The sequence below is a fragment of the Exophiala mesophila genome, assembly GCF_000836275.1.
Source record: "Exophiala mesophila strain CBS 40295 unplaced genomic scaffold supercont1.6, whole genome shotgun sequence".
NCBI classification, from domain to species: Eukaryota; Fungi; Ascomycota; class Eurotiomycetes; order Chaetothyriales; family Herpotrichiellaceae; genus Exophiala; species Exophiala mesophila.
The window spans coordinates 68,026-90,519 of NW_015622509.1; the positions used below are offsets into that span (position 1 = coordinate 68,026).

The 22,494-nt window shown below is 51.2% G+C and overlaps 8 protein-coding genes across 9 annotated transcripts; 4 read left to right on the forward strand and 4 right to left on the reverse strand.

Moving 5' to 3' along the window:
• Positions 1-98: 98 nt before the first annotated feature.
• On the forward strand, positions 99-1,283 carry PV10_07956 (uncharacterized protein). The gene is made up of 3 exons (XM_016372921.1): positions 99-402; positions 551-855; positions 918-1,283. Exons 1-3 carry the CDS (start codon positions 387-389, stop codon positions 1,050-1,052), a joined length of 456 nt encoding a protein of 151 aa, XP_016219832.1. The 5' UTR covers positions 99-386; the 3' UTR covers positions 1,053-1,283.
• On the reverse strand, positions 1,279-4,467 carry PV10_07957. 2 transcript variants are annotated; one of them, XM_016372922.1, is made up of 3 exons: positions 4,312-4,467; positions 3,640-3,894; positions 1,279-3,549 (listed from the first exon to the last, which is right to left on the reverse strand). In XM_016372922.1, exons 1-3 carry the CDS (start codon positions 4,318-4,320, stop codon positions 1,564-1,566), a joined length of 2,250 nt encoding a protein of 749 aa, XP_016219833.1. In that variant the 5' UTR covers positions 4,321-4,467; the 3' UTR covers positions 1,279-1,563. The 2 variants fall into 2 exon arrangements, with proteins under 2 accessions (XP_016219833.1, XP_016219834.1); XM_016372923.1 differs by having other exon boundaries at positions 3,640-4,467.
• A 325-nt stretch (positions 4,468-4,792) lies between these two features.
• PV10_07958 (uncharacterized protein) lies at positions 4,793-5,873 on the reverse strand. Its single transcript, XM_016372924.1, has 4 exons — positions 5,288-5,873; positions 5,112-5,174; positions 4,980-5,029; positions 4,793-4,924 (listed from the first exon to the last, which is right to left on the reverse strand). The coding sequence occupies exons 1-4, from the start codon at positions 5,513-5,515 to the stop codon at positions 4,915-4,917; spliced, it is 351 nt and encodes a 116-aa protein (XP_016219835.1). The 5' UTR covers positions 5,516-5,873; the 3' UTR covers positions 4,793-4,914.
• A 105-nt stretch (positions 5,874-5,978) lies between these two features.
• PV10_07959 (uncharacterized protein) lies at positions 5,979-7,443 on the forward strand. Its single transcript, XM_016372925.1, has one exon. The coding sequence runs from the start codon at positions 6,103-6,105 to the stop codon at positions 7,195-7,197; it is 1,095 nt and encodes a 364-aa protein (XP_016219836.1). The 5' UTR covers positions 5,979-6,102; the 3' UTR covers positions 7,198-7,443.
• Positions 7,444-7,587: 144 nt separating this feature from the next.
• Positions 7,588-10,010, reverse strand: PV10_07960 (uncharacterized protein; the record flags this gene model as incomplete). Its single annotated transcript, XM_016372926.1, has 2 exons — positions 7,588-9,719; positions 9,782-10,010. The coding sequence occupies 2 exons, from the start codon at positions 10,008-10,010 to the stop codon at positions 7,588-7,590; spliced, it is 2,361 nt and encodes a 786-aa protein (XP_016219837.1).
• Positions 10,011-11,870: 1,860 nt separating this feature from the next.
• On the forward strand, positions 11,871-15,339 carry PV10_07961 (uncharacterized protein). The gene is made up of 2 exons (XM_016372927.1): positions 11,871-12,341; positions 12,458-15,339. Exon 2 carries the CDS (start codon positions 12,660-12,662, stop codon positions 15,090-15,092), a length of 2,433 nt encoding a protein of 810 aa, XP_016219838.1. The 5' UTR covers positions 11,871-12,341; positions 12,458-12,659; the 3' UTR covers positions 15,093-15,339.
• PV10_07962 (uncharacterized protein) lies at positions 15,229-19,897 on the reverse strand. Its single transcript, XM_016372928.1, has one exon. The coding sequence runs from the start codon at positions 19,683-19,685 to the stop codon at positions 15,516-15,518; it is 4,170 nt and encodes a 1,389-aa protein (XP_016219839.1). The 5' UTR covers positions 19,686-19,897; the 3' UTR covers positions 15,229-15,515.
• A 221-nt stretch (positions 19,898-20,118) lies between these two features.
• Positions 20,119-22,087, forward strand: PV10_07963 (uncharacterized protein). The gene is made up of 2 exons (XM_016372929.1): positions 20,119-20,326; positions 20,378-22,087. Exons 1-2 carry the CDS (start codon positions 20,188-20,190, stop codon positions 22,030-22,032), a joined length of 1,794 nt encoding a protein of 597 aa, XP_016219840.1. The 5' UTR covers positions 20,119-20,187; the 3' UTR covers positions 22,033-22,087.
• The last annotated feature ends 407 nt before the right edge of the window (positions 22,088-22,494 follow it).

The following is a 22,494-nucleotide window of genomic DNA, read 5'->3' on the forward strand; positions in this document are numbered from 1 at the left end:
CCCCCCCCCCCCCCCCCCCCCCAACGAACTTGGAGCTGTTCCTGGGCGTACATGTTAGTTTCCTAAATACGGCGTCACTTGTCTGTGCCTTTGTAATTGAGCCACTGAAGTAGATTCCCGAGCTTGGGCATTGGCCCATGTTCCAAGGTAACAAGTTTGGTACTGTTACGTGGGGAATGAATCTGAAATCTGAAGCTGTCAGTCAATTTCGTCTCCCACTCGCGTCATTCCCTCTTCCCTCTCTCTTATAAACCTTTGGCCCTCCTGGACAACCAAATCTTCTTCTCCTTCCTCTCTTTCATCCTAAATCCCCAATTTCACCTACTCTCAACCATCATCGCCTCGTTTTTAATCATAACCACAACCTGACTACCAGCGTCGTTGCCATGGCCACCCTTCACTGTCAGTATTCCCAAACGACCACTGCCTGGTTTGTTTACAGCACCCCAGCACCCCAGCACCCCGCTTTGTCTCGTTGGACATTCAGTCTCTTTACCCCCCTTCGCCGAAACCTCATGCAATGCGACCTTTGGCTGACTTGACCTCATAGATCTCCCTCCTGTCAAGCCTTCTGCGATTGCCCTGGGCATCGTCTTCAACCAAGTCAGCTCTGCAGCTGTATTGGCCCCTCTCTTTGGTGACACCTATCACCGCGCCAAGGCCGCCGACAGCAAGGAGGAGTTCTTCAAGTCCAAGGAGACTGCCACCGCTGCCGCCAGCTGGGGTAGCAGCATCGTGGGATCTGCCATCCAAACCTATGGTGTCGCCGCCCTAATCAACTCGACCGGTACTCTTAGCTACAAGGGAGCTGCTTACCTCGGCAGTCTGATCTTTTTCGCCTCCTACTCTCCATCTGTATGTCCACCACATATTTACTACATCTCTGTCCCACTTGACTGACTTGAACTTTTTTTTAGCTGGTCTCTGCTCTCGTTGTTGAGAACCGTCCCATTGACACTGTCGCCGTTGGCGTTCTGTCCCGCATCTTCGAGACCGTGGGTCTGAGCGTCTTCCTCACCTACTGGGGAACCCGAACCAACCCCTTTGACTAAACGGCTGGCTCTCTCTAGGCGTCCCTAGCCAAGAAACGATTTGACACAATTGCAAAGGTTGCAGATCATGGGCGGAGAGGAATGTCATTCGACGTTGATGCTCGAGGGCGATGGAAATGGTCCCGAGTCAACAATTCGGGCGTCATTGGAGCTCGCTTCTACTTCTCGTGAAATCTCAACACTGTATCCATAAATCACATACTGAATTCAAATCATAATTGTACAACCCAATTCTGAGCCGCCGTCACCTATACGAATGAGTTGCTGTCTTTCAAGTAGTATTCACACCAATCTTGGCTATCATCCAGCCGACAAAAACCTGCCCAAGGTAGAGTCCTGTTCAGCAGTCTATCATCGAAATTGTCACCCGAAACACAGATTGTGCGTAGGTTGAAGGCCCCCCAAAATCTGTATATTCCAATTGACATATTGTACAAAGCATCCTGGCTAAGTGACAGCCACTTTGGTTAGAGGCGTCTGCACCAGAGCTTGACCTGGCATTCTTCTGAGCTTACTCATCGCTGGCTGCCTCTAAATCAACTGCCTTCTCCAATCCACCAAGAAGATCAAGCCCTACGTCCTTGTTAATTTCTGTTTCGCCTTCTAGTCCACTCTGTCCTTCTCCGGTTGATACGCCACCATCTTTTACATCCTCAACCGCTTCTCTGGCCCCAACATTCAAGGCAGTATCGGTATCATTGTCGGCGATTGATTGTGTCAAAGTTGCAGTTGGGGCTGTGTCATGTGAAGGCTGGAATGGATCTCTCGCCAGAGCATCAGTTGTCCCCGACGCGTCAACAGGCTCCGCGGAAGGTTGCACAGACTCGACAACGCCACTTGTGGATATAGTGGGTGTATGTTCACTGGTGTTATCCAAAGATTGGTCGAGAGGTGTGACATCAGGACCTGACGTCTCCTCGTGCCGCGTCCCACCCTCCAAGTCCGGCTTGACTTCAGATCCTTCTCCAACCACAACAGGCAGTACGGTTGGAAGATCTGGCTGGCTTGACTCCGTCGCTATCTCGGAGATAGGCTGAGGCGCAATTGCTTCAGCAACGGGATCGGTAGCTGCTAAAGAAGGAGTTAGATCCATTGTCGGAGCCGCAGATGATGCTATGCCCGTGGCGTCCACCGGCAACACTGCAGGAAGAGAGACATCTTCGGCTGCTTGGTTTGGCATGACAGGCGTCGACAATTGTTCCGCATTGGTCTCATTTAAGGTCGATATAGGACTGCCGGGAATCGGGGCTGAGATTGTGGCTGCGGGACCCGGTTGTGGCTCGTGCGCTTGTATTGATGTAGATTCGGAGAGGGACGGCGGTTGTGGCGATGTGGCCACCTTGTTAGTAAGGCTCGTACCGACTTCGAGGGGCGGGTTGCCATCTGTCGTAATCGTAGGCCCTTGAGCGGAAGTCTGTGGTAGACCATCCAGCTCCGGCGCTGACTCTGGTATCATCACCATGTGGGTGGACATTGGATTGTCTGTGAGGGGTATCTCCGAGGCTGTCACTTGCGTGGGAGCCACGGAGGCTGTATCTTGTGGCAAGTCCAAGTCGACGAGCTTGTCGACTGAAGAGCCGGCTTCCGTGGTTGGAACTTCTTGCACACTCGTCATTAGTCCGGTGCCATCAGCATGGGCATCTGCCATCGACTCGACCTCGGAATGACCAACGGCGGTGGGGTTGTTTTCGAGAGTGGGTTTTCCTCCTTCGTCAATCTCTCCTTCCTCGCTACCTTCACCCTCGCTATCGCTCCCAGACCCATCCCCATCACCTCCATCCCCCGCAGCGCTGTAGCCTGGTTGAGAAGAATCGTCCACAGCCTCTGCAGCTGGATCACCCTTGATGACTTCGGCATTGGCAGTCTGTGTGGCAGCAGGATTGCTCTCCCCCGGAATAACAGGTACTGCCTTGCGTCGCCCAGGACCGCCGAGCTTCTTCTTCTTCTTCCTTCTCGGGGGCATGTTCTTTCGCACAGGCGCTGGTTCAGGCGGAGCATTGCCACCCAGAACCCCGGCGGCATTTCCGAGTCCACTACCATCGCCCAAATCAAATCCAGCCGCACCAGATCCTGCCCCCGGATTCAAACCCAACGATCCAAAGCCGTGGGTGGCTTTATATGCACCACCGTAGAGAGACTCCATGCCAGACCTCCGGTCAGCAAGATATTTTGGCTCAGATGTTTTTTCAGCGATAGCTGTGGGGACCTGGACCCATTTCTTGGTTTCAAAGATACGCTCTTGCAATCCAGCATTCAGTTTTCGGCGTTTCTCTGGCGCTGCGCCATCGACATCGAATAGGTCTTCGTTGTTGTTTTCCTCCTCGTTTTCCTCTTCGTGGTCTGAAGCAGGGGTATCTGGGTTGTTGGACAGATTCTTAGTCTTAAGGTTCGCGTTTCTCGCGTCAACCTCAGTCCCAGAAATCCACGTCTCTGTTTTCCGATCCCAAACTGGAGGTTTAACATTGGAGTGACCTAGGCGGGCTCGTCGCAGCAGTTCCTAGTCAGATGTTAGATCACATTTCTTTCCCACAGTGTTCTGGCAGCATAATGCAGGGCGCGGCCATGAAAGGGCTATGAGAGGTCGCACCTGAGAGTGTGGTGGCAATTGACTGAAAAAGTGAGGCAGCGGTTGCTCGGGCCATGGGAAGTCACTGTCCGTATGCTCCTGATTCTGGTTGCTCGAATCTGAAGGATCTGCTGTGAGATCCTGGTTGACCTTGACCGTGACTTGCTCCCACTTCCTGACGGGCAGGCCATCTGTTGGATCCCAATCAATCACGCCAGCTCGATTCCGAAGCGGCTGATTATGCTCCTGATTCCGAGTATGGCGCGATGATCGTAGCTATGAAAATTATCAGCTTCCCGGTGTTACAACTTGATAAGCAAGGAAGGTCCGCTAAAGGTTGCATATCTTCAGGCCACGTCCCGAGTGGGGGTAAGTGTCAGGATTAATCTTTTTCAGCCAAGCTATCCACTGCAGTACATCTGGAGACAAATCGCGCTGCACATGAGACGCAGTGTGACATAGGAATGCGACCCAACCTATAGATCCTGAGATCTGGAGTCTTTTGTCCCTTGGTACATAGAGCGTCTTGGCTTTCACGACTGCTCCATGGCCGCGACTCGCGACCCGCGACCCGTAGATGGAATGTCATGTATCATTAAACAAAATCCAAATCCTGCTTCGGTGTGGGATTTGGCATTTCAAGGCCGTGACCATAGTATTCGGAAAAGGGGAGACATGAAGAGAGCATCTTACCGGTGCCATGATGTGATTGATGCTTGATTCGGTGTGTCGACAATCCCCGCTGACTCAATACAACGCGCCCGGGCTCATACTGAATTTGGTAATATAAAGATGGAACAAGAGCGCTGGGCATGAATGACAATGATGATGTTTCAGCGTCGGGAAAACATATGGACAATGGGTGAGAAGAGGCTGGTCGACGCGACAGGAGATTTCAATCAATCGATGAGCTAAAGAAGAAGGTTTGCCGGGAGCATATTGCGCTAACCCTAGATAGCTAGGGTGGTCGGCTTCGGATCATCGTAGTGCCGATGATGGCCTCGCAGGACGAGGAGGAAAAAAATTGAGAGAGAAGTCAACGACATCGACGTACGCAAGATCAAAACACAACATGATGCACGATGATGGACAGTAAAATCAATGCTTGACGTTTTTCACGGCGAAGGAGAACCATGGGTTCACGAGGAGCATCCAAATCGGATATCACCAGGAATGTGGGGAAGAGTAGTATATTTGTCTAGTATCACACAGCCAATGTCTCGCCATGGGGAATAGTAGCGCCCATTCCAACATGACTAGTAATCGTACAAAACGAGTGGTGGCAGGAACAAGTCTTCAGTCCCATCTAGAACAGTACATGTCAGTGGAGAGCTTGATCCATGCAGAGGAAGGGAGCTTACCCAGTGTCTTTCTGCCGGACAATGTCGCCTGTGCCACCAGTCTCTTTGCCCTGTTAGACATGTTAGTGGGAATGTATGAGGGGCCATATGCAACAGTTCATAGTGATGTTGCCTCATGGAGGAGGGTCATACCGTCTTCCCGCCTTCTACAACTAAGCGATCAAGCTGGAAGAACTGTGATATCACCGTTTGTCTCTGGAGAAGCGGAAGCGAGTCAGCTCCGCAACATATCAGTGCAAGAATCCATCCGGGTGTGGTTGTGACAACCACCTGCGATGCGAAGGATGGCACCCGAATCATCGGCTTACCTTCATGACTTGCAACTCCTTCAATCCCTTCTGAACCAATTCTTGTATCTGCCGCGAATCCGCAACTCGCTGGTTCTCATGAAATGCATCTCTCGTTCTCCTGCGCGCATACATTCTGAAGTTGTAATTGGCGAATTGGTTTCCCTGCCGCAGTAGAGATCGATACAAGGACCGTACGCTATACGCGGAAGTATCGGCGGCCGCGCTGGTCAAGGCAGCAGAAGCCATGGCGTTGGTCAGTCAGGTGACTGAGAACCGGAAAGCGGAGACAAGATGGATAAAGGAGAATCCGCGGGGAAGGGTACAATGGAGGTACTCGGTATGTGTATCAAGGTATGGAGGTGGTATAACGAGTAAATGGTGGCGTGATGCAGGTGAGATGAGGTTGGCCCAGAGCAGAAGGGCGCAGGCTGAAGAGGCAACAACAATGGGCGCAGGTAGTAGTGTGGAGGTTGGGACTTTGTTGTGATGATGCAACTGCGAGTCCAAGTCTCGACTCTTCTAAACGGGGGCCCTAGAGTGGTATCGACAACAAGAAGTCTCCAGCAAGCTGGGATGATGCTGGTGGCAGATTAATGAATCAAAGTCAAAGCGGATGGTCAAGTGTCGGGTTTCTTTTCGGGCGAAGAACTTCGGAGATAGAAATTCACCAACGTCACCGACCCCAATTCCGTCATTCCTCCTCTATTTCCATCACATGAAGCAGTTAACTAACGCGCTCTATACACTACGGGGCAATACCTCTGTTCCGCTGCTGCATGCATTTGCAATCATAGATGCTCGAGTCTCTACATTCATAGCGACTAAACCAAGCCATGTCTATATCTCCGTCTCCATTTCCATCTCTCGATTCGACCATCCCTGAACCAAGCCTTGAACCACTCGAGCCCTCATCATCCCTACCGAGCCAGACTTCCACAATATCTGCTCAACTCGACGACTTGCTTGTACGCTACCTCACCTTGCTCGATACATACACGGCTCTCCGCAGTCACCTCTCAAAGGAGTTCTCATCTGGCTTTATCTCCCTTGCACAGGCAAACCGCACCTCGAACCTTGGCCCAGGCAGACGCTATGGGGAAGAGGGCTACGATGAGCGCATGAAGAGCTTATGGAATGTTGTGTTAGAGCCGAAACATCATGAACACCCATGCCTCACAGCTTCAGTTGGTACGGAGAATGATTCTGGAACATCAAGGCAGAAGAGATGTGCCTCGCCCGCATCGACAAGTATCCCTCAGAAATTTGAAGTGCAACCTGATCACCAGGGATTGTCCGACCGATCAACCACCAAGGACCATGACCATCCCAAGTCTGGACTTCACACAGCTTATGACTCACCATTGATGCCATTCTCGCCCCTGAAACCTCAAAGTCTGACTTCAGTAAAGCCCAAACAATCCATGTCTCAGAGTACCATTCACGACGCAACATGGGTATCTGAGCACGTGCTGGAAGGTCCGATTGACGACGACGAAATAGACTACAGCTGCATCATCCGTCCTGCAGCGGCGACAGACAGCGATGCCACTACAAACAAAGTCACAGATCCTCTCAAGTGGTATGGTATTCTGATTCCTCCCGCATTGCGTCAAACCCAGTCCCACTTCACCACAACCGTGACGACCGTTATTCCGAGACTGCTCGATGTCACTCGCGCTCTTCATACTCTGGAAACGCAAATTCGGCGCTTGCGCGAGGAAATCCGGACTGCAGGAGATTTTCCTGAAAGTGGGACAACCGCCGGAGACGGTGGTCAGGAGGAGTGTCCTGAGATCAGAGACGGCCTCGGGGAACAGAAGACTCTGGCGCAAGACATGTCGTCCTTGTCATTGAACGGGTGGGCCGCCAACAGCGGCAACCGGCTCGTGACGACAGAACCAAGGTCGCGGTTGCTAAGGCTCGAGTAAGCGATGTGCTCGCGTCGATCTCGGGATCAAACAAGATACCCATCAATTATTCCAAGAAGTGGCGCCATGCAGACCATGTCACACATCGCTCATTCCCCTGCACATGTCAGACAATCATGACAGCGATTACAGCGTTCCAGAAAGACCCCACCAACCCATGGGCCAACTTTGCCGTGTGTGGAGAGCAATGTTACAAGGTAAACATGTCTTGTTCCTCAATCATGTCCAAAGAAAAGTTCTTCTTGCCTCCCACCATTGAAAAGAACGTGCATTTCTCTTTGCAATTCAGTCTTTCATCTGTACGTCATCCTGCGCCAAGGTTGGTCCTTGGGCTATGCTCGAAATTCCCTCCAGTTCATCCCCGCTAGACTGTGCCTGGTGTTCCCCAGATTAATCGTGCCACTCTACCTCGGCTTGTTGTGACTTCACATCATCTTTTCGTATGGGCGAACTGACAATATGCCGCGCCGCTGGACTTCGAACTATCTCTTTCAAATCTCCATCCCAGTAGCTTGGTCGCCGCTTCTTTCTCGATCCATCCCGCCCACGGCCTTTTCTCCATGATGTCACGTTTGAATTCAACGGCTTCACCATTCCACCGCGCCCCGGGTCACCATACAGGCTCATCCTTACTGCGGCTTGTGTCTCTTCGTCCACTTCCATGACTTCCTCTCCTTCTTCCAACATCAGATCGTGATTGGCATCTTCTTCATCCTCGTTGATCACTGATTCTCGAACCATATCGATGGGACTCGTTTCTGCTCCACGACCTCGCTTCCTGACCTGGGAAAATTCTGAAGGATCCACTATCGAATTTGGGGGACTGCTTCTGAATCTTACATCCTCAGAAAATCGCGGACCACTGGACGCCACTTGGCATGTTTGTGCAGTATAAGCCGACCTACCATAATATTTTCCCACGCCCCGTGAATTGGCAAGAGCAATGATGCCGTGCTTCTTGTATCTACTCGGCGGCTTTGCCAGCGGGGTCAACGTATCAGTTCTATAGGCATCCCGGATTCTTGACGCTGGGGCTGGGTCACGGCCTACCCTTTTGGCGGCTGCGGTCGAAAACGAGTACATGGCTTGGCCAGGTGGTTTTGATTCGTTTCGATTTTCGCGAGCATAGTACCAACCTGGTTGGAAGTGTTCATTTGCGGTTGAGGTGTAAAATCGTTTCGAACTTCCGGGTCGATTGTGGTATTGTCGAGACCCTGGAAGCGGAGGGCTCGAATACCACGAGTCATGAGACTGACGTCTTAGCCCGTCGGGTGATGTTGTTGACTTGACTTTGAACGCCGGCGTAGGGCTGCCGTTGGCCGTCACCCGTGGTTGCGATACACCAAGGCTTGGGTAGCGAGGATTGTTGTTTGGATCAATAACCATCGCCGCAGGACCTCCTCTACCATCAAAACGGGCACATTTTGCTGGTGTGAAGGAGCTGGCAAAGTGAAGGCCCGGCTCCGGACATAACACCAGCTGACTGTGCAAATGAACGGATGGGTCTGGACACCCTGCACTGTCTAAAGTCGTTGTGTCCTGCCTTTCATATGACATTGACGCAGGACTGCGCTTACCAACCGATGGGTCGGCAAATAGACCACTTAGAATGCCTCTTTTCGCCTTTGCTGAAGTCGCAGCGGCTTTGGCAGGGGCAGACAGGGTAATTGAGTCGTCCGAGCCATTGACCACCAACGACGATTGCCCATGTATACCACCCGATTTCCGTTGCTGGTGCATGATGATTGGAGAGTTGTCGCCACTATCCACGTCCAGTTCTCGCTCGTTTGTGACACGAAGAGTTGTCATGGGTTTGGTTAGGTCCTCTGGAAAATAGGAATTTTGAAATCGGTGGCCATCCAGGTTGCTCTGGTCGAAGGCTGCATCTAAGCTAATGGCGGAGCTTTCAGGACTGGCATTAGTATCAAGGGTGGCTCTGCTACGACTCTGTTCCGAGTCATAGCTTTTATTTAGCATCATTCGTCGACATGTTGGAGAGGTGAAACCACTGCTGAGTGGTTCGCTTGCGAGACCTTCTGCTTGGTCTAGATCGCTATCAGGCAAGTCTGGAAGCTGGGGAGATACTTGAGGAAATGGCTCTCTGACGTCAAGCTCAACTTCAGCCAAAAATTTGGGTGCAGTGGAATACCTCCAGCTTTTGGAGTTGGTGTCAGGGATTGGCGGGCTGCCATCCGGGGAAGACGCAGGCTTGGTAGAACTTGTAGGAATTCTAGAGTCAATGGAGCCAGCAGGTGATGCGGCAAATCGAATATCCATTCTCAATGAGGCTTTGGCGGACTGGAACAACTTTTGCATCTGTGCCACATGGCCAGGGGTTGTGAGCGACTTCTCTGCCGGCGAACATCCTACTAGGAGGTCATGATTGTTCGGTGGAGTGTTCTTCCCAAACATGGCCTTTTCGTCAGCAGTGGGGCTTGGACTAGGGGTGATTGGAGAGCAATTATGCTGTAAAACTCTGGCGAAGAACAGAGAAGAGCGTCTTCGAGGAGGCTCTATTGGAGCTGAAGAGAGTTACGAGTCAGCATCTGCGCATTGTGGAGGGCCGTGAGTCGGACCAACATACGCTTTGGGGTTCCAGGAACATATCGGATTCGCGATGATGATTTGCAGGACGAGTCGGTGGAAGACGTTGTTTCAGAGAAACATTCCATGCTGTGAATCTGTTTGAGTGGAAGAAATGCATAACAATTAAACCAAGGCAAATTGTCGAGGAAACGAGTGGACGTCGGCGAGCATCGCGCGTAGACTGAATGAAAGAAACACGGATGGGCGAAGATCAGGTTGGATGCCATGTTGAGGGGATTTGATCGGTGGAAGATCAAGAAAGAGGGAGGGAGGTGATGAAGAGGAAGGAAGGTGCAGAGGCAAACCGTGCGTAAGGAGGCGCACTCCACGATCGAGGAACTTCAACAGGCAACAAACATGGACTTTGTGGCAAACGTCCACACCTACCGACATGTTGCATGCGCACTCGACTTTACCATAGCAGTATTGTATTTGGGCTGGATATGGTATCAGTGAAGCCAAATTAGCCATAGGCACCGAGGTGAGTATGGAGCAGAGGAACAGAAAGGGGAGACCATCTGGAACCAAAATGTCCCAAGAGGTTGTCAAACTGCGTGGGGATTCATGTTGTTGTCAAGAGGACAATTTGCCTCTGATGGCCGTAATGTCGTCAAAACATGAGGCTCTAAACGTTACTCTGCCTTGGGAGCCAAATACTGCTTAATACCGTTCGAAGCAAGTTAGGCGAGGTGCGTTTGTGCTTGAGCGGCCGAGTGGTCGAGCAGGGCAGATCTTGCAGAAGCGCAGCATGATGCAGGGGCATCACTGGGCTCACAATGCAAGCAAGCGCGACAGGACAGCCGCAGGGTCAGGAAACACAAGTTTCATTTCACAGGGAAGAGCCATTGTTGTTACCTGAGGAGGGACCTGGGTACCTAGGTAGGTACATATTGTTTTTGTCGTCGATGTTGGCTTCTCTGACCGCCACAATCTGCAATCTGATACACCCACCAAAAGATAGTCTTATCCACAAGGTACGACTGGTTTTTGTCATATCTGTCATGTTCTGGTCAGTGTGCAGTGTCGTCTTGAACTTGAGTTTTGACGCGTCCACAGGAACTCGTGGTTGGAGCTTAATTTAATTACTCCAACGCGATGTGCAACTTGGAAGTCTCCAGTCTGACTCGGCGGAGTAAAGATTATCGCAAGCGCAAGGAGGCCCGAGCATATCTGGGGTAAGACGTCTGTGCGAGAATAGGTTGCCACCGAATCATGATACGTCATATCAACATCTCAACATCTTCACGGTTGCGAACCACGGCTGATGTGATGACGACCTGTGATCCATTCAGGGTGTTTGGTGTTGTCACAACACATGGGTCACGACTGATAACTGTCTGAGGCATGAAGGAACATGGATCGAACCAAGAACAAAAAAGATTATTGCAGGAGCAAGGGAAAGGAACCAGTAATTCGAGTGCCAGGCTTTTGTGTTTCAGAAACAAGTAAAGTCCAGGCTATGCCTTTCCTGTAGGAGATTATTCGTTCTAACGCCAGCCACTGAGGTCCACCACATGCCCCCAGAGCCTCTCCTAGTTTCCCACTGCCAGACCAGCGTGTCCAGGGCATAGATAGTGTGAAATTCGCGACTGCAGGCCAATGAGATCCTTTTGTAGGTCATGCAGGAACTAAGTTAGCAGCAATTGGGGACCTCGGGCTTCTGGCTTCGCCTCTGCAAGGCACGCGAGGTGTGGAAGCGAGTCCTCGCAGGCAGGGAGACCCCCGGCATTCACGCGGCCAGAGAAAATGTTATTGGCCTGGACTCCTGACCACCTAAGAGTCGAGACTCGACACGGACAACAAGTCGCATCACAATTTGAGGCACCAGACATGGGAATCCATGTTGGTTCCGGTAGAAGAAGAAGAAGCAGTTGTTGAGCCTTGAGGACTATTCAGAAGTAGCTCTGGTGCTACTGTTCTGTCCTGACTACCTGGCTGCCTGACTCTCGCACAACGCGGTACCAAACCCTGTTACTCAGGCGACTCAGTGGCCTGCGATGAAGCAACAATTGCCTGTGAGTTCCCCGTCACTTTTGGTGTGTTACACCAGCGATCCATACATCTGACACAAACTCTTACTCTGACTTCCCACACCTCGTTTCCCTTCCTCTCTCTCTATCTCAGTCCCCCAGTCACGCTTTTCTCTTCCTTTCCCACTTCTCACCATTCATAGCTTGACCTCTCGGGTTTTGCTCATCTTGCCGCCTCTTTGGTCGTGCTTCCATTCCTTCTCATTTCCCCGTTGACCACTTACTCGGCCCCTCACCACCGCTCGAGATAGCAAGTTTCTCTCTCTCCTAAACACATTCACATTGACCAGAGTCATTCATTCCAACATCTTCCTGAACCAGCCAGTCCGGTTCTTTCGTGACTTTACTGCCCTCCCACTCTTTGCGCAAACCAGTTTTGCCGCATTTGCCCCTCAATTACTTCGACTTGCCATCTTTGGCCCTCTCTCCCCCGGTTTTCACTCAAGACAGCTTTGAGAGCAGTCAGGTGCGACCACGACATAGCCCAAGTTCTCTGAAAGACTGGATCTTTCTCACTCGCACAGCGAGGTATGTTCATGACCGCCCTGCAATAGTCATCTTGGAAACTACACGCCTCTTGAATCTCAAGACAGCACTTGGCCGACTCCTCATCCAAAGTCCTGTAAACTAACCATGTTTTTCAGGCTACAGTATTGCACAACCTTGTTGCCGAATTTGGCCCATTACGGACTTTCACTATAGCGATCAGCAACATGACTACATCTCACTGATCGAACGCACATTTGCCGGCTTCTGATTGCCTCCATCGGTCTCGCCGCAGGCACCACTCGTTCACCTGGGACCTGTTTTTTCCTCTACCATCTCTCAACTGAGGCCACTTGCGCCATGGATCGCCCTTCCAATCGGCGGGAAGATTCTCAGAAAAATAATACCGATAATCGCTTCCACTATCCCCAGTACAAACCCAGCAAAATGACTCCACAGCCACAACCCTCGCCATACAGTCAAGCGTCACAGTACTCCCAGTTTCCCCCACATCCGTCCGTTCGTCCTCCACCAGGAGTAAAACTTACTGCCCGTCAAGTTCCCGCTGGTGTAGGTGTGGCACCAACCCCAACCAGAGGCGACACACGAGAACGCTCTCCGCCTCAGAGATCCAATGGTGACGGGATCCTCGTCCAGGACTTCCGCTTTCCCGTCGCTCGACCACCAGTTCCTTATACAGGCTCCTCCACAATTCGACAATCTCCGGGGCACCAATCCCCAGGCAGAAATGCCAACACTCACGAATCATACATGTCCTCAGTAATCGGAGACTTTGTCACCCCAGGCACGACACCAGGCTCCAGATCTCGCGGGTGGCCTACACCCAGACGCTATTCAGGTTCTGTCTACGCCGAAAGCGAAGCCCTCGGGGCAGATGAGCGTTATCAGCACGACGTCAGCTTAGAGAAAAGCCCTCCCAGCTCTCCTGAGCCTTCGCCACAAGTTCTCCGTCAAGCTAGTGTCGGCAAGCGAGCTAGGCCCGCTGTCACTACTATCAAAACCCGAAGTAGTCACGCCGAACACGACCCATCTGGAGAGGCCATCCCCCCCGTAAGCAGAAATGCAGCAATGGCAGCCCTCAGCGCAGCCATAGCTGCAGGTGTGGGCAAAGCACCCATAGATATCCGAAGTGAAACCCCAGGCTCGAGAAGTTACACTCCTGTGAGGATGCCCTTCGACTCCTCTCCGCCGGGATCTCCCAACGCCGACCGAGAATTTCTACGAACTCCCATCACTCCAACGACTGTGGCTTCTACAATGGTGCTGGCGCCAAAGCCAGGCTCCTCGCACTCGGGCAAATCCACCAATGCTCTCTTAGGCTTGGGCATCGAACAGCCGTCCATGAGCAACAAAATACCCCCAAACCGCCGACCGCCCAAGCTCGACATCGATGCTGTCAGAGAAGCTGAGAATCGTGGCAGCACAACCAGCTTGTCAGATCTCATAAAGAGAGCCACGAGGCTCGCTGCCAATCTTGACAAAGGTCGGACCGCCAGCCGTCTGGGCATGTTGGACATGTTTGGCAGTCAGGAGAAGCTGAACGGCAATAATCGTCAGTCGACCATGTCAGATATGATTTCGGCGTTTCCTGCTCCCGCAGCTGGGAACACTCCTACCAATCGTGGTGATACCCAATGGCCGCTGGGCGAGAAAGGAGAGGCTTGCGCCTCCACGACCGATATGTCCAAGCCCACAAATCAACGTCGAAAATGTTGTGGCCTTTCACTCCCTGTTTTCATCGTCATTCTCATCGTTGTCGTGGTTTTGATTGCGGCTGCTGTGCTGGTACCAATCTTCCTGATTCTGGTTCCACGACAACAGCGTCAGGCCGATGCTCTTTCACAATGTGCTGCATCTTTCCCATGCAGAAACGGTGGCATGAGTATTGTGAGCAATGATTCTTGCATGTGTGTTTGTTCTGGAGGCTTCATCGGAAGCCAATGTACAACAACTGGCAATGCCGCAGATTGTACCACGCTCACCCTCAACCAAGATAATGTCGAATACACAAACGCTACCGTTGGACGTTCTCTCGTACCCGTTCTATCACCTCAGAACCGTTTCGGTGTCCCATTGAACGTTTCGACGATCCTATCCCTAATCTCAAACAAAGACTTGACCTGCTCAAGCGTAAATTCACTTGTCAATTTCAATTCCACCGTCGTCAATCAAGACAGGAGAGCAAAAAGATTTATCATCTTGCCCGGCTGGGGCCCCCGCGTACAAGATGAACTCCCTGCATCCGAGGTCAGACCTGCGCCACCAAAGATCACTGACCGGGCGGCATATGCCGGGAACCTGCGTCTTGAGAGACGTCAAGATGGAGTCACGGTTGGCACCTCCAATGGCATTGTCTTCCAAGCCACTTCTTCGACTTTGGATGGAGATACAAGCTCACCCACCACGGCGGAATCTTCAACAGCCACAAGTCTCGACACAGCTGCCCCCACAGACACCCCGACATCAACGTCATCTAATGGGCCTGACGATACCGACACACCCTCTCCTGTGATCTCAAACAACATGACGGACGAGCAGATGGAGTTTGCCCAAGTTGTGGTCATGTATGTCTTTCAAGAATCTCGGGCTGTCAGCGTCGCCGTCAATGCTCAACAGGAAATCGAGACCTTTTTCGCATTGCGCAATGTGACCTCCTCTGATGAGACTGATCTGGATGTCACTCTCAAATATGATGACGTTCAGTTGACCGCAAAATTTGGCGAGTTCGATCTATTATTTGCCAATTCTACCAAAGTCAACTCCAGGAGATGATGTGTCTCCTCCGATCTTTTTCTCTTGCATCGGTTCGGCGTCAATGGAAAAGGGAAATTAACTTATTCATGAAGAAGTGTACGAGTACTTTATCTGTTGGTACTGCGATGCTAGATTGGATATCAGGCTGTATGTGGCCACCAGTTCCCAGAGATCTGATGCGCCCACGCGGACGGGGCCTACCTCTTTTTAGTCGCTTGTTCATATCCTCCATGCCTCGTCCACGAAGCAATAAATAAAGTTCCAGTGACGACAGAAGCAAATCTGTTGTATAAAGTCTTTCGAGACTCGTAGCCCTTTTCCCGTGAATTCTAAATCTTGTTGCCAGGGGGTCACTTGACCAATTGGCTGGAAATGATTGTAGAGGATTGTGTGGCTCATGCCAGGAAGATAGATTGGACTTCTATGGTCTGCATCATTCCTTCACAATTTGTCGTATTCATCGCGACAGCTAGTACAATACTCATTGTACCAGTCCTGCACTTCTGCAGTTTTCATTGTCCCGTTAGGGTCCCCTTCATTGCCCAAGACTAGTCCCTCGACCATGCGACATCTTCTATTCTCGTCACCGACCCACTGGAGCCATGCCGACTGCACTAGCTCCTTCTCGATGCTGTTCACAACACGCACCGCGACCGACAGGTCATGCCGGTACGTACCTAGCCGCTGGCGCGCTTCTTGTATTAGGGTAACTGGGGACTTTTCCGATCCGATCTGCATTAGGTCGGGATCATGTTCGTCGTGGAAGACACGGTAACAGAGACTAGAATCACGCACTGGCAGGTCGGCTCCCCGACTGAGAATGTCATCGAGGTCGTGGTAGTAAACTGCACGACTCATGACGAGGTTGGGAGACACTCCAAGTCGAGCCATGAAATTGCTTGCCTTCCGCTCATGCCACCATTCTTTGGTCTCTCGAAGTGAGTGCCAACTGTTGTAAGCCAAACTGAGAAGCAAAGCCATGACGATCAGCCTGTTTGCCGAGATCAATTTGCCAAACCATTTCAAAATATCCAACAATCCCTGCAGTAGTGTGCTCGCGGCACTTTCGGCAGCAGAGGCTGTGGTTTGTACAACCAGCCCAGTCATTGTCCTGGTGACCGGCTGTCTTCTTAGCTCGATGTTGATGGCAGTATTATCGATCATTAGCTGGGTCGCTTCGGTTGAATGCCCGACTTGACCAAATATCTGGATCGCCTTGCGCGTCCGACTGTGAGCGCCAAGTTTGCGCACTTGGTCGGCGACAAGGTCGGCTAGATCTTGAGAGTCGAGCTCAAGATCATACAGAGCTTGTCTTTCAACCACGGAACCGAACATCCATGGGGCTCGCAACCACTCAACTTTGACAAAAATAGCCAGTTTACATTTGCTCTTTGCGGTGTGGGTTATCACGACTTTGCTCACAAGTCTGTGACTGTTCTGGTATGGCAGATGCCATGGTGTTCTTTTGTCGGTGACAACATAGCACAGATGGTCGTTACTGACCTCCACGACTTGATAGTCGCACACTTCTGTGTATGATTCCACGCCAATGATGTTCTTGGTGGGGATCTCAAACGTAAACTCCCGGCGTAAGCGACTTTCTCCCATATTGGACCAAGCTCCTTGGGTCAAGTTGCTAGCTTGACGTTCATGTTGCAACAATTGCCACAATGCACTTTTGTCGCCGAACATGACATGGAAGAGTGCTTTGGCACTAATATCAAATTCCTTCTCCGCAGCTAGTCTCAGATTGCCAGGGGGAGTGTACTTCACCGGCTGTGCAGGTAACTTGAACTTGGAATCTCTTCGTCCTCCTGCAGGCTGATCCAAGGTACGATCGACCACGATCGGCCCTCTAACCTCGTAGCCCATTGTTGAAGCTCGACCGCGAGTCCTCTGCCCTCCGGCATCGACTGGGGTATTTGGCGATACATCTTCCCAGCTTTCAAGACTAGGGCTTCGATCTGGTGCTTCGTTCTCCATTTTAAGGAGTCTCTTGATAACATCTTCCAATGGCAACGGTTCGTCGGCAGAGCTGTTTCTAATCAAGAAATTGAGTCGGCGCTGGAGGAGCTTGAGAGGCTCTAGGAAAATTTTGATGGTTATCCGTCGCGAACTGACATCGCCAAGGCCGTCTCGCAGATGAAGGAAGACAAAATCACAATCTTTACCGGGGGCCGCTGTGGCCTCCTCGACCGAACTCAGTGGAACACTGGTAGTAAGGACAAGTCCAATATGGTTGCTGTAAAAATAGACATCTCGAGATGTAACATACACTCGACCAGGAAATTCCTGTTGATCACTAGGACTCCACGTTGCCCTGAAGACCATGACGAGACGATCGTCACGAGCCACGTTAGGGAATAACAGGCGAAACTGCGCATCTTGGGACTTGAGCTGCAGAGGGTAGTAGTTAGGGAATTCAGGAATCAGCAGATCAGTGTGAAGCTCCCTTGGCCCTTCACGGTCAACACTGATCGTGCTTCTATGCTGTCGCTTGCCAGGAGATGGAGTCCTGGATCGAGACCCTGGCGGAGGCAGCGACAAGTCGAGTTGAGAGATTGCATTCTGCTGGTTTACTGCAGATCGTGAAGGCGACTGAGATTTCTTTGACGGGGAAGACGCTCTCAGAGTTGGACTTGGTTGGGCACCAAGACTTGGGTCGGAAGCAAGCTTTGGTTCACCCCCGCGCTCTAATTTGTTGACGTGACCAGTACTTGACGTTCCCCACATGTTAGCGAGTAGTCCCGTTGGGATACCAGTTCTGTCGGGTGCTGGGCTTAGACCTCGTTCTCCCGTGATGACCACTGCGGCTCTGCTTAGGTTGGTGGGATTTGGCACAGAGGCCAGGGTGGATGGTGCAAGGCTGCTGGAGGGCATATCTCGGAGAGCCAGCGTGAACGCCCTCCTCGGCCGAGAAGCCTCAGGCTCTAGTGATTGGACGGCCGGTAGACTTGGTCCAACTGGCATTGAGCCGTGGCTGGCCGCGATGAGACTCGCAATCCCTCCAACAGGGACATTTGTTGTAGACGGGCTCGGAGAGATCTGAGAAGTGGCTGGACTCTTTCGATGAAGATCAAGTTTAGATATTATGCGAGATGCTGTGTCGCGATGTCCGCCTTCTTCCAGGGCAGTCGATCTTCTCGGGATGTCCATGCTGCCTTCTCGAAGATGCTCATTGCCCGGGATCGGTAACGTGTTTGTTTTCTCGAGAGCGGTAACATCGTCTGCCACAGGGCCAGGCTCAGTCGAGCTGAGCATTATGGTGCCAAATTCTGGGATTGGCGGCGCCGAGATAGCAAAGGCGGCGCCAGCTTGTATCCTCCCTCGACCGGGAACGCCGTTCGTGGCATCTGGATCGTCAAAAGCTTTTGATTTGGCAGCCTGGAAGGCGGTGATCCAATCGACCAGCTCCGATTGTGTTTCAGCCTGAAGAATGATGGTGTTTTTGTTCGTCTTGAGTTCGAAGCAGAAGCGACGTTCCTCAGTCGGGGCGGGCCGCACGCTGCAGAGAAGAACTCCGATCCGTTCACTTTCTTCGACACCACCTGTCCTAGTGCCCTGTAACAGCCAGCCAAAGACACCGTTCCGCACAAAAGCCCATCTCTTAACCCATATAGTTCTGGTGGGCTTTCCACCATACGTCCGCAAGAATAACCAGCCTTGTTTCTCTCCAGTCTGTGCAGTTGTCTTCTTAGGAGACCGCGACAACGTAGAGATACTTGAAGCTTGCGCGTGGCCACTGAATTGAGGCACGGTGGACATGCTGTAATCTTCCAGCTCCCGAGACGGACGACTGTTGAGTTCTGAAGTGTCTTCAAGTTGTCTCTTGGCAGACATGAGCTCTTTTCGAAAGACTCTTTCACTGGCTTCCATTTCATTCAACCAGCCTTTGATTCGTTGCATTTCATCGGAGTTTCGTTGAAAGGTGGATATGGTATTGTCTCTTGAGAGGCGCATTTCTCGCCACTGATCACAGAACAATCTGACCAATAGTTTGTCCAAGGCAAAGCGAAATTGAGGAGCCATGCTAATAAAGTCCATCATAGCCTTGAGGTAGACCTTGCGGGCTTCGTGTAATTGGAAGGCGTCTTCTCGGAGAGATGAGGCTTCTTTGGACTTCCCAAGACCGGCGTATTTTGCCTGTAGGGTTTCAAAGGTCTTTTGTGTGGTTTCCACTAGTCTTCGAGCCTCCTTGAAGGCCTTAACATCGTACTGTAGGAAGTTCCTGATTGGTTCTACAACCATGAGATTGAGCCTCTTGACCATGGTGATAAGACTCATCCAATAATCTTTGGCGCCTTCACCATACCTCTTCATGGCCAAAAAGCCATAGTCGTGGTCTAGGATCGACTCCGAGATACTCGATGGGAGGACTGAATTGGATATGAAGTTGTTGAGGACATTTTCGAGTGTCAGCGACTCGGTCACCAGTCGAGTGGTTGATTTCATGTATTCATCCAACCATTTCTCGAGCGAGTCGACCTGTTCGCCGTAGTGGATAACGGTCGCACGTGCGGATGGGGAGTCGATCGCGGCTTCTTTGAGGGCTACTGGTATCAGATTGATCAGCCTGCCGACATCGTCGGCCGGTTGCAGAACCTGTGCCATGGTCGACAATGCGGCGGTTCTATTGAACCAGGGAGAGGTCTAATCGAGTCTGAGCATGTCTGAGGGAACGACGCGGAGGGCAGTCGCTGAATGGGGTTGGAGGTATTATCCCTCAGGGACGGAGAAATAAGGAGATTATTTGATTCAGATCAATAACGTTGCAACGTCAAGTTGAAGCAAGTCTGGTGGATGCTGGAGGGTGGAATCTGGAGTCTGCGGAGTATTCAACATACGTCAAGGTTGAGTGTCAGCGCCAAACAAAACGCAGCCACGACAGGCAGGCTGGGAACTGCGCAAGCCAGCCTTGCGATCGCAGCCTTGTGCAGTCTCCCCGCGTGGAACTGTGCCAAGACATTGCATGCGGCATCCTTCATACTCTAATTATTATCCAAAACTGGTCTATTTTTTTCCCTTTGGGATGTGGATTTCCGCCTTTCAATGATCAAACTTCCACCGTCAACTTCCTCTTCATAGACCGTCCCGAATCGCTTGATTAGCCAAGATGGCTCGAGGGCTCTTGGACAGCGATGCGTCCGACAGCGAGGATGGAGGCACCAATGTTCAACCTTTGGACCTTAAAGTCAACGAATCCTTCGCTCGAAAATTTGAACATAACAAGAAACGGGAGGAATTGCAGAGATGTATGTTAAAAGACAGACCTGTTATCCCGTGGTCTTACTGACCACCTATAGTGGAGGAAAAGTTAGGACAGTCTGCCCGTAAGCGGAAACGAGACAGTAAAGACTCTAACGACGATGACACCTCCGATGATTCGACCAGCGAATCCGAAGACGAAGGCGAGCTAGCCACTGAAACTGTCGATCGAGAGATCATGGACACTCTGCAGGCCATCCGATCAAAGGACCCGCGATTATATGATGGCAACACCAAGTTCTACTCGGAAACTAACACACTTCCATCCTCCAAGCCCAAATCATCAAAACCAATGACCCTACAAGACTACCACCGTCAAAACCTCCTCAATGGCGACACTGATAATCAGGCCACTCCTGACAACCCTCCTCTTTCCTATGATCAAGAACAAGCCCTACTGAAACAGACAATCATTGGAGAGATCAAGGCAGTAGCAGGGGGTTCTAGTGACGATGAAGAAATGGGCCCAGACAATGGTGAATTCCTGGCTGCAAAGCCAACAAAGAAGCCTACAAAATTAGAACCCGAATTGGATGTTGAAAATGCGGACAAGGACCCCGAACTCTTCCTATCAAATTTCATGACCTCAAGAGCATGGGCAGCGCCGTCAGACCCTGCCCTTCACCCCTTCGAGTCGGATGACGACGATGACGATCGAAGAGCAGATGAGTATGAAGAGGCATACAACCTGCGATTTGAAGACCCAGCAAAGTCTAACGAGAAACTACGTTCGCATGCTCGAGACATGGCTGAGAAATACTCGGTTCGCCGGGAACAACTCAATCCCCGACAGAAGAAAAGAGAAGAAGAGAAACGGAGAAAAGAAGAGGAAAAGCAACAGCGAAAGGAAGACAAAGCACGTCTTCGCAGGTTGAAGATCGAAGAACTAGAAGACAAGGTGCGCCGCATCAAGAAGGCAGCCGGAATCAGAACGCAAGATCTCAAACCCGAAGACTGGTCTCGTTTTGTCGATGACGAGTGGAATGATGCCCAATGGGAAGAGGAAATGCAAAAACGGTTTGACGACAACTACTATGCAGCAGAAGAAGTCGACACCGATGAAGACGCCGAAGGTGCAGCTGGACACAAAAAACGCAAAGTGCGCAAGCCAAAGTTTGATGATGATATTGACATCAAAGACATTATCCCAGACTTTGATGACCAAGACAAGGCTGAGTTCAGCCTGTCTGAAGACGACAAGCTATCCAAGCGGAAGCGGGTCAAAAAAGAAAATGAAGAGAAAAGAAGAGATGCAAAGAAAGAGCGCAGACTGATTGAACAATTGGTAGACGATCAGCTACAACTAGAACTGGATGGTTCGTTACCAAGTTCTTCCAAGGCAGGGTTCCGATATCGTGAAACATCCCCCAAAACATTTGGGTTGACGTCGCGGGACATATTGCTGGCGGACGACAAGCAGCTGAACGAATTTGCCGGCCTCAAGAAGCTGGCGAGCTTTCGAGATCCAGAAAAGAAACGCAAAGACTTGAAACACCTCGGGAAGAAGGCCCGGCTTCGAAAATGGCGACTAGACACCTTTGGGAGCGAGGAAGGTTTGCAAGGTAGCCAACTAATTCCTGCCGAGGACAATGCAGCAGATGAGGGCGAGGACGGAGGCGTAGATATCAGGGTCAAAGGAAAGAAAAAGAGACGCAACCGATCCAAGAAGGTGAAGATTGACGTCGAATCCTGATTTTGTTGACGAAAGATTATGGACATGCAGGTAGAAATATACAAGTAATAATGACTCCATCTTGCAAGTACCACATGCGTGTTATGATCCATAGATATCTAGGATTTACTCGTACAGGACCATGGTCACGAGGGAAGATCAGTCAAAATATGCATGATTGCGCCTGCGATGGAGTATAAGTTATCCACATGGGAGCCGCATCAGAAAGCCAAGTGGAGATGGAATTTCTAGAACACCATCATCATTTCTGAGCACGTTCACCGAGAGATTGATGAAGGAGGCATGGGCCATGATGGACGCTACAAACCGGAGCAGAAGTCCCAGTCCCTGCCAGTCCCTGGTTCATCCACCAACTGTAGTTGAGACAATTATTACCTCTTGTTAGGTTGGGCTGGGCTTGCCATCGGAACTGCCCCATACAAATATTATTGCTCGCTTCTATTTCTCCCATGGCCCGAGAAG

Excerpts from the sequence above, each read along its gene's own strand:
- PV10_07956 (XM_016372921.1), top strand. Across the intron at positions 856-917 it reads TCGCCTCCTACTCTCCATCT|CTGGTCTCTGCTCTCGTTGT; the intron begins GTATGTCCACCA and ends ACTTTTTTTTAG.
- PV10_07957 (XM_016372922.1), bottom strand. Across the intron at positions 3,550-3,639 it reads AATTGCCACCACACTCTCAG|GAACTGCTGCGACGAGCCCG; the intron begins GTGCGACCTCTC and ends ACATCTGACTAG.
- PV10_07958 (XM_016372924.1), bottom strand. The coding sequence starts at position 5,515 with ATGGCTTCTGCTGCCTTGACCAGCGCGGCCGCCGATACTTCCGCGTAT. Across the intron at positions 5,175-5,287 it reads AGGAGTTGCAAGTCATGAAG|AGACAAACGGTGATATCACA; the intron begins GTAAGCCGATGA and ends CCGCTTCTCCAG. Across the intron at positions 5,030-5,111 it reads TTGTAGAAGGCGGGAAGACG|GGCAAAGAGACTGGTGGCAC; the intron begins GTATGACCCTCC and ends CATGTCTAACAG.
- PV10_07959 (XM_016372925.1), top strand. The coding sequence starts at position 6,103 with ATGTCTATATCTCCGTCTCCATTTCCATCTCTCGATTCGACCATCCCT.
- PV10_07961 (XM_016372927.1), top strand. The coding sequence starts at position 12,660 with ATGGATCGCCCTTCCAATCGGCGGGAAGATTCTCAGAAAAATAATACC.
- PV10_07962 (XM_016372928.1), bottom strand. The coding sequence starts at position 19,685 with ATGGCACAGGTTCTGCAACCGGCCGACGATGTCGGCAGGCTGATCAAT.
- PV10_07963 (XM_016372929.1), top strand. The coding sequence starts at position 20,188 with ATGGCTCGAGGGCTCTTGGACAGCGATGCGTCCGACAGCGAGGATGGA. Across the intron at positions 20,327-20,377 it reads ACGGGAGGAATTGCAGAGAT|TGGAGGAAAAGTTAGGACAG; the intron begins GTATGTTAAAAG and ends GACCACCTATAG.